At 55.1% G+C, this 8,883-nt stretch overlaps 3 protein-coding genes across 3 annotated transcripts; 2 read left to right on the plus strand and 1 right to left on the minus strand.

Moving 5' to 3' along the window:
* The first annotated feature begins 799 nt into the window (after positions 1-799).
* BP01DRAFT_136961 (Zn(II)2Cys6 transcription factor domain-containing protein) lies at positions 800-3,215 on the plus strand. The gene is made up of 2 exons (XM_025570533.1): positions 800-1,714; positions 1,777-3,215. Exons 1-2 carry the CDS (start codon positions 1,102-1,104, stop codon positions 3,072-3,074), a joined length of 1,911 nt encoding a protein of 636 aa, XP_025428327.1. The 5' UTR covers positions 800-1,101; the 3' UTR covers positions 3,075-3,215.
* Positions 3,216-3,802: 587 nt separating this feature from the next.
* BP01DRAFT_359595 (intradiol ring-cleavage dioxygenase) lies at positions 3,803-5,239 on the plus strand. The gene is made up of 3 exons (XM_025575721.1): positions 3,803-4,229; positions 4,307-4,788; positions 4,861-5,239. The coding sequence occupies exons 1-3, from the start codon at positions 3,993-3,995 to the stop codon at positions 5,129-5,131; spliced, it is 990 nt and encodes a 329-aa protein (XP_025428328.1). The 5' UTR covers positions 3,803-3,992; the 3' UTR covers positions 5,132-5,239.
* A 388-nt stretch (positions 5,240-5,627) lies between these two features.
* On the minus strand, positions 5,628-8,644 carry BP01DRAFT_425726 (PAN-complex poly(A)-binding subunit PAN3). Its single transcript, XM_025579764.1, has 9 exons — positions 8,207-8,644; positions 8,057-8,125; positions 7,950-7,998; positions 7,708-7,865; positions 7,551-7,657; positions 7,297-7,485; positions 7,100-7,244; positions 6,898-7,053; positions 5,628-6,841 (listed from the first exon to the last, which is right to left on the minus strand). The coding sequence occupies exons 1-9, from the start codon at positions 8,283-8,285 to the stop codon at positions 5,811-5,813; spliced, it is 1,983 nt and encodes a 660-aa protein (XP_025428329.1). The 5' UTR covers positions 8,286-8,644; the 3' UTR covers positions 5,628-5,810.
* Between the last annotated feature and the right edge of the window lie 239 nt (positions 8,645-8,883).

Genomic DNA, 8,883 nt, shown 5'->3' on the forward strand with positions numbered 1-8,883 from the left:
GAAGATTAGGATGGGATGGAGATGATTGAGAAGAGGGTCGACAGTGCGTCCCTGTAACTACATTTGTACGAAGTACATCTCACATAGTTACTCCTGCAATCACTGCAATAGAATACAAGCAATAGAAGAGATCAATTGTATACTTTTTATTGTATACACCCTGAAGATCGGAAGTGCAGCCTTAATGGATCAAGTCACTGGACCAGTGATTGCTTACTTGACTTTTTACCATCCATTACTGACGGACTCACCCGTTCCGCCATCCCCTCCTCCTTCCACCACCACCTCCTCCTCTCCTGCTGCTGTACTCCTCTTTCCTCCGTCTGGCCCCGTCCTCGTCTTCTATTCTTATCCACTCATTATTGCTAGTAGTTATTCTTTCCCCCCAATCATTCCCCCTCCATCCCCCCCCCCCCCCCCTGCGGTGATTACTACTGAGTACCGTATCTGCGAACCACATCTCCTCCTCCTGCCCGTTGTTGCCGGCCAAGTTTAGTTTCCCTCACGGGTTCAACCCCGAAATCTCCCCTTCTCTGTCATTTATTCACCTGTTCATTCGTTGCTTTCCGACCTTCTTCTTTCTTCGTCGCAATTGTCGCGTTCTTCTCTGTCGGCTCCTCTTTCCCTCCTCTTTCCTCTCCTCCTCTCCCATCATTTACCACCCTTTCTTCCTCCTTCTCTTCTTCTTCTTCCTATTCAGCATCTCTCGATTGTTTCCCACCCCCCACACACACTTTCCCATTCTCTCAGTTCCTCCCACCCGGTTTGCATCGGCTGGGGCTATTGCGAGATTACCTAACTCCAACGCAGTATTTAGTTACGCGCTGCTCAGTGGCTGATTGGGAGCCCGCACTCTGGAGCCTTATGCTCCGCCATCGGCAGCCTGTCTTTCGCCAGCGTCCCCATTCCCATTACTCATTCCCTCAATAATCCCTTTTTCTGTTGCGTTTCCCGTCCCTTCCCCGCCTTGTCTTTTTTCTTCCGCGACTTGTACTATAGTCGCGATTCTAGAGTCTCTCCTCTTCCCCTCCCCCTCCCCCTCTCTCTTTTCCTCTTCCCTCCCTATCTTTCCTTCTCCTTCCGCCTCTCCTGATCATCACCATGGACTCTCGACCGGCGACGGCTGAGCCGTCCAACAAGCGGCCGCGATCGCCGTCCGGCGATTTCCCTCCGATCGCATCCAAAATCGCCAGACCTTCCAATCACCTGCAGATTAATTATCTAGCCCGTCAGTATCCAGACAATCTGCCTCTAGTCTCCGTCGAGGATACCATGCCTTCGATCATTCATTTGATCGGAGAATACGACGGCGTTTTGCATCGACACGAGAGTATCGCCGGCAATCTTGGAGCTTGTCCGCTGGGTCCCATCCTGATCAAGCGCTTCGAGCGCCTCTTCGATGGACCGCCTCGCGTGCTCAAGTCCCACGGCAAGGATTCTCCCAACGTTACTTGGTTGGACGTGGTAGAATTCGCCAAAAACAAGCCGGAACAGTTTAACCTGGAGAAGTCCCGCAATGGCGTGCGCGTCTGCCAATTCTACACCAAACAGTGTCGCGTGGAGATTAGCGAGGAGGATTTTGTTCTGATTGCATCAGGCATGCCGCAGAAGATGATCCCCCCTCAGCCGATCATCGAAGATGAAGAGAAGGAACTGGGCGCGCTGGAGATATTGGAGAAGAATCTCCAGCAGATTATCCAGGTCGCCGACCAAGGTGAGCTTATCTCTGACCTCCTTCTTCAACCAAGACCAGGCCACTAATCGGCTGTCTGTCAGTCTCCGCGCGAGCCCGACAACTCAACCACCGCTTGAAGAACCGGCGGACGGCGATCGTCACCCGGCGGGAGAACGACATGTCGCTTCACTCGCAACGACAGCAGCAACAACGCTCGATCAGTCCTGCCTGGCGCGATGCGAACGGACACGGACTGCCACTCCTCAACGGCAGCGCGCCAGCGAGCGCCCCTTCTCCCTCCACTGGTTTTGTGGCGGTCAATGCCGGCCGGCCCGGCGTTGGCGAGGCCGCTGTGGAGGAAAGCTCTCCCTCGTCGCAATTCATGTTCTCGCACTCCAACACGGATAATGTCACAATCATCAACGGTACCTCCATCAAGGGAGCCTCCCCAACGACGCGCGCCGAGCTCATGAAGAAGTTCTTCACTACGCAAGATCGTCAATCACGGAGCTACGAGGAGGGACCCGACTCGGCTGCCCGACAGTCATCACGGCCGCGACCGCGCGCGTCGGATGCGAGCGACTACAACGTGTATACCCCGGCCCCCACCACCGTTGCCATCCCGCATACTCCGTCCTCCTTGTTGCCACCCCCCAAGTCTCACCACCACGACAAGGACGACGGGGGCCCGCACAAGATGGAGATGGTGGCGCGCATGGAGGAACTGCAGCGCGGAGAACGCATCATGCCGCCTTGTGACCGGTGCCGTCGTCTCCACATGGACTGCCTGAAGAATCTGACGGCATGTATGGGGTGTACGAAGAAGCACGCCAAGTGTTCTTGGAAGGACGTCAAGGAAGACGAGTTGCGGGAGACGCGGGTGGACCGGAGCTCGCGGGAGCGGATGGAGGAGGCACCAGCCAAAGAGGTCTCGGCGACCCCGGTACTACCCGCATCGGCCGCGCCCCCATCTGCGGCGCCGACTCCGGTGTCGGAGCCGACGATGATGGACGTGGATCGCCCGCACGCCCACGACGCCCATGTGGATTACAGTACGCGCCGCGAGTCGGCCCCAACCGCGACGGCTGGACCGGCCGTGGGAACGCCCTTCAAGAGGGATCTCTCGCCTCGTCGCGCAATGAGCGAGATTCAGGGGAGCAACATGATGACACACGACCGACGAATCAGCCTGCACCGACACAGTGATCCGGCGCAGGACGATGACGCGCCGGATGCGAATTCGCGTCTGATGCAGGCGATTTTGGACACGGTGGACCATCACGCACGGGTGGCCGCGGCGCAAAAAGAGGGCCATGAGGTCAGTCACGAGCGGGAACGAGAGCGTGAGCGCGAGCGGGAACAGGAGCGGGACCGGGAAAGGAAGCTGGTGCGAGCATAGTGTACATGACCGGTGGATGACCGGCGGTTTTGGATTTTTTGTGTATGTATTGATCTGTTTTTGTGTGTACTGTTGAGCGAGTCTGGCAGATATCCCGGTTGTTTGGAACATGATGCATTGAACTTCTACGAATGATTAGTAGTGAGGCCTTCGGAAGCGGGGCGATGATCGCTTGAGGTCATTTCCGCGGCGGATGGAGAATTGCCGATGGGTGATCCGCTGGTTCCACAGTTGGCTTTGGTGTATGAGGCCCTGTCTATCCAGGCTTATCACGATGAAGCATGAGGCATAAGTTAAAGATAAGAGTCTTTGAGCCATGCGAACTAGCGGAATGCGACTCCTCATGCCTCCTCAACTGCGAAGTGAAGCTCCAGCCAAAACGTGTGTGGGGAAGGGGGATGTACAATGGTTCTCCCCACAAGTGGAAAGAAGCCTCGGACAAGTGCCAGGGAGAATCCAGGCCGGTGCCAGCCAAAACCAGAATGAATGTACTCCGTACAGTGAGTAAAGTACTGGTGGACGGACGTACTGTGGACAGACGTACTGTGGTATATACTCACTCCATTGTGACATTGTCAAGTTGGCGAATGACAATACGGAAATAGCAATAGCCGGGGCCAGCACCGGACCGCTGAGTGATGCTTACGTAGTCGTGTTCCCGGCCAGTTACAATACGGCATTACTGATCCGCCGGTTTTCCCCCCGCCAGAAAATGTGGGGAAATCGAGGTCCAACAAACACCCCGCAGGGGAGCACTATTTGTATAGACGGTGCCCATTCCCACTTTTTCTGTTTTGGACTTCGTAGATGTTATTGTCACTTCTCATTTCCTGAGACTCTCCCTTCCCCCGTCCTCACTTTTTGCAAACAACCCCTACAGCACAATTCAATCGGTTCGCATCACCGACAACCACCAAGATGGACCCCTCCCTCGTCAAAATCCCCCCCATGAAAGACCTCACCATCGACAACATCACCGAGAACGTCATCCGCATCAACTCGCTGTGCCCGGATGAGCGCCTGAAATATGTGCTGGAGCGACTGGTCACGCACCTGCACGACTTTGCGCGCGAGACGCGCCTCAGCACGGAGGAGTGGATGACGGGCCTGCGGTTCTTGACCGAGGTGGGCAAGATCTGTACTGATGTGCGGCAGGTAAAGAACTCCCCGGCCAGCCAGCCAGTCAGCCACTCCATATTGTCCCCCGGCGGCTAACACGACGGTACGACTAGGAATTCATCCTCCTAAGCGACATCCTCGGCCTTTCGCTGTTAGTCGACAGCATCGACCACCCCAAACCCAAGGGCAGCACCGAAGGCACCGTCCTCGGCCCCTTTCACACGCACGAAGCCGAGGAAATGGTGGCGGGCGGCAACATGTCGCACGACCCCAACGGCCGGCCGCTGCTGGTGGTGTGCACCGTGCGCGACACGGCGGGCAACCCGGTCCACGACGTGAAGATCGATATCTGGGAGACGGACTCCACGGGCCACTACGACGTGCAGTACCCGGACCACGAGGGCCCGGATGGCCGGTGCATCATGCGCAGTGATCAAGATGGCGTCTTCTGGTTTAAGGGCATCGTCCCAGTGCCATACCCCATTCCGCATGATGGACCCGTCGGCAAGTTGTTGAAGGTGTTGGGAAGACATCCGTATCGACCGAGTCATATGCATTTTATGTTTGAGAAGGAGGGGTTTGATCATTTGATTACGTACGTTTGAGGAAACCCCCGTTTGAGTTCTTCTCTGGATGAAAGACTAATGTTGATATGAAATGGATGTAGCGCCCTCTACCTCCGCAACGACCCCTACGAAACCTCCGACGCCGTCTTCGGCGTCAAAAACTCCCTCGTCGTCGACATCACCACTGCCGGTCCCGAGCTGGCGGCCAAGTACAACGTCCCGGAAGATCACCCCCTGCTCACGTACGACTTTGTCTTGGTGTCCGATGTCGAGACGAGTGAGTTGCGCGCCCGCAATTCCAAGGAGGCGCTGGATCGGTTGGGGCGCAAGGTGAGGATTGTGAATGGCTTGCCTGTGCCGGATTTGGACTAGGGAATCAATCACATACTGGGGGGGTTTGATACGAAGGAGAGAGAGGTTGGAGATGGGAAGGGGGGTTGGAGGGTTTCCCACCCATACATACTTTGAAATATTATCTCAGAGGTTTACAAAGATCTTGTTATGTGTTGTCCGGAAGGGGGAAGAAGGGGGTTTTCACCTCCCATACTCTTTCATATTATATCAGAGGTACTGTAGGGTTCAGCATGATCTCGTATTCTGTCTCATCCGGGACGGTCTAGCCCCCTCTTATCACCATCCGAATCATAGTGAAGAGGGTTAGGTAGATCTCGGTAGAGATGTTGCCATGAGATAGATACCTCTACATTGTCACTATCTGCTTCGGATGGTTTGTGTACAAGGGTGCTTCCTGGTAGTAGTTTTACAGTACTATCCCGAGTCCTATGGATGTATGACGCGTAAGTCATCATATATTCTACCTCCATATTTTCAACAACTGCCACAGCCGATAGTCCAAATCACAATCACCGGGGGGGGGGGGGGGGGGCGCACAAAGCTACTGATACCACACCACAGACAAAAGCAAAATACTATGCACGCCCCCTCTGATCAACGAGGTCAACGACCTCCACCATAATAGGCCAATACTCCAACAGAGTCATCACATCACTCCGTGACCACCAGACTATATATCAAAATGCACCATGTGCAGCTAGTGCAACCTCCGGCCCGCGGGCTTGAGCAGCGCCTGGAACGACGACTCCAGCGCTTTCTTGAGCTCCTTATAACTTACGACGAAGCAGCTCTGCTCGTCGCGACTTACCAGCGTCACCTTCTCGTCGGACCCCGCGTCCAGCTTGTTCAGGCACGTCAGCACGTGCCCCAGATCCACGATCGGCTCACCCTGCGCGTCCACCTGGTGAAACACATAATCCCGGAAGATTTTCAGGAAGTAGCGTTCCCCGTTCTCCGCCCACTGCCGGTCGTGCTCGTACTCGGGCCGCTCATTCACGAAATTCAGCTTAGTCATCAGACGCACCAGCCGCCCGTTCTCCAGCTCGCGGCTCAGATCCGACGTCAGCTGGTCATCCAGGTGCAGCGCCGAGTCAAAGGTCGACATCAGCTGCGACGAGATCCCCGTGATAAAGACGTCGATGTTGCGGTCCTGGTCCTTCTGCAGCCCGTTGAGCAGCCAGAACACCGAGTTCTTCAGCTGCGGGCTGTACGCCCGCGTGAAGTGCTCCATCGCCTTGGTGTGGTTGTGCAGGACGTTGGGCGAGTTGGCGCCCAGCGTCATAATCAGCTGTCCGAAACTCACCAGATCCTGCCGCTGGAGGTCCGCCACCGATCGTTGCGTGTCGAACTGCACAACGTCGAGAATGGCGCACGCGCTGAGGCGGATGCGGTTCTTGCCCGTCAAAAGAATCTTGCTGGCGTCAATGATGCGCGCGGCGAGTCCGTTGCTGTGAATCGCCTTGAGCGCATTGCCGATCTGCGTCATATAGCTCCAGAGAACCTGTTCGGGGATGTGCGTGTTTTGGCGTCCCGTGAACCGGTTCCCTGCGCCCAGGTGCTGCTCGGCCAGCGTTTTGGACAACGGGTGGTAATCAGTCACAAATATCAAGGAGCTATCCTGGAAGCTTCGACTCGTAAAAGCATCATGCACGGTCACCACGCTGCCACTGCATACCCGCTTCCACGCTTGCACAGATCGAATCGCCTTCTCGTTGGTCAGACGGAACCCTGTACATACCTAATCAGCACCAGTCCTCAACCGTCCACTACCTCAAGTTACCTACCTTCTAGTCTTCGAAGTGCATAAAAGTTTCCGTCTTTGCTGGATTGCGCCTTGTATACCCAGCTGGGATAGCCAAATATGGCTGCATTCTTCTGGTGATTCAGATCCAGAGGAACGAGAGAATGAAAATAATCCACCTGCGCAGGTAGCTGGGTGTCTGAGACAGTTAGCCGCCGTTCTATAACTCCCGCAGATCAACTCACTCGGTAAGGTTTGCAGTGTGGCCGCTGCCTTCTTTTGCAGTTCTTCTCGGAAATCATTAGGGAGGAAGAAATCGTGGACATTTCGTTGGTAGCCCAAAGTGTTTTGACTGTGAGGTCCAATAGGAGCATACATGTGGTATTGAACCTGAAACACAGGTGTAAGCAAGCCCTCTCTATATATCCATTGATGAACCTACAGGTTGCTGAAAGCCGGACTGGTTCGCAAAGAATGCTGCCCCTCCTAGCGCGGCTGTGTCATGAGTGAATGGGTTCGCCTGAACCGGGCCAACAGCATTGGCAGCAGAGAGGGGATTCGGCGACGCCACAAATGGATCGAAGGCACTTGTTGTGGGAATGGCGGATGCGCCGTTTCCTTGAAGAGAAGCCTATATTCACCAGTCAGAGCCGAAGCAGACGGCCGACCACGTCCCAGAGCCAAAGTCAATCATACCATATGGGAACCATCAAAGCCCTGAGGGACGAATTCCTGAACTTCCGCGACAGACCAATCCGGAGTCATCGTGCCCTGTCGAGCAGTTGGTGTGCTAGAGTTGGACCCTTCTTGCAGTCAGACGAAAACTCTCATTCGTGGGTGACGCCAGGCATACGTGATGAAATACCTCGCGGTTGGAAGGGAGCTGCATTCGCAGCTTTGGGGGATATTGTAGCCGTCTTTTTCATGGTTGCAGATGCAATGGTAGGTGAAGACCCATTGGAGGATAGTATCGTAGGGGTGAAGCTCGGAGAGTCAACGTTCAATCGTTTCCTAAGTCATAAGTCAGCGAGCTATGGCCGACGCAGTGGCCCAGCGAGCGCATGCTCGGCAGCCCAATTGTTATGGGATGCCCACCTGTCCGCGTATGAAGTCACTTTATGAGGGTCATGGTTGAAAGCGCATCCTGATACCGTCCAACGTTAAATGTGTGTCGTGTGAACTAACAAGGGTGTATCAAGTACCTTTATCCTCGTATCGACATCGTCCGTAGATCGTCACGTTTCGACAGAGAGTATCTTTGGCATTTTCCGCTAGGTCCGCAGAGCACAATATCAGCCGAAACGTCCAAACAATCCAGGCAAGCCTTGCGCGACTAAGACCATGTAGCTAACCTCGTGCCTTCATCTTCGGAGAGCCCGTTGCACGACGGGAGTCGTCAAGAGCGGTGGTCGACTTCCCGTTAGAGGCCATGATATGTCTTGTATCCACAGTTCGGCGCGCATTAACGCGACACGATCTCCATCGAATCAAAGGCGAAAGACTGAAGAAAGATGACGCTAGGAAAAAACCGCATTCCCCTGTCAATGAAAGCTTGGGGTGACCGATCCAACGATAGGAATAGCTATATCAAGTTGTGTCTTGTGTGCAGAAGTCAACCTCGGGCCGTCTTCCCTCGCGCAAAAGTTCGATTTGTATAGTGTTCGATTCGAGTCAGCAGTGACTCACCGGCCGCAAACCAAGAATCCGGTGGATAGCGTCATGCTCTGGGGGAAGAAATGGGGATGAAACGAGGCAGCAAAGCGGGCATCCGAACCAAGGGCGCGCGGGGGAGGGACTCGAGGGAGAGGGGAACTTGACGGTCGGTCGGTGGTCGGTCGGGCGGTCTGCTTGTCTGCTTCGATACTGCCGCCGCACGTGCACAGACCACTCCATGCGTCAAGCGCGTCTAGCGTGACGGCTTCGGAGCAATGACGGAGACGGAGCTTCCCTCTCTCTCTGCTGCTGCTGCTGCTACTGCTGCTGCACTAGGGCCAGCTAAACTTATTCTCTTCTTCGTTTCCCCCCCCCC

The sequence above is a fragment of the Aspergillus saccharolyticus genome (assembly GCF_003184585.1).
Source record: "Aspergillus saccharolyticus JOP 1030-1 unplaced genomic scaffold BP01scaffold_36, whole genome shotgun sequence".
Classification (NCBI taxonomy): domain Eukaryota; kingdom Fungi; phylum Ascomycota; class Eurotiomycetes; order Eurotiales; family Aspergillaceae; genus Aspergillus; species Aspergillus saccharolyticus.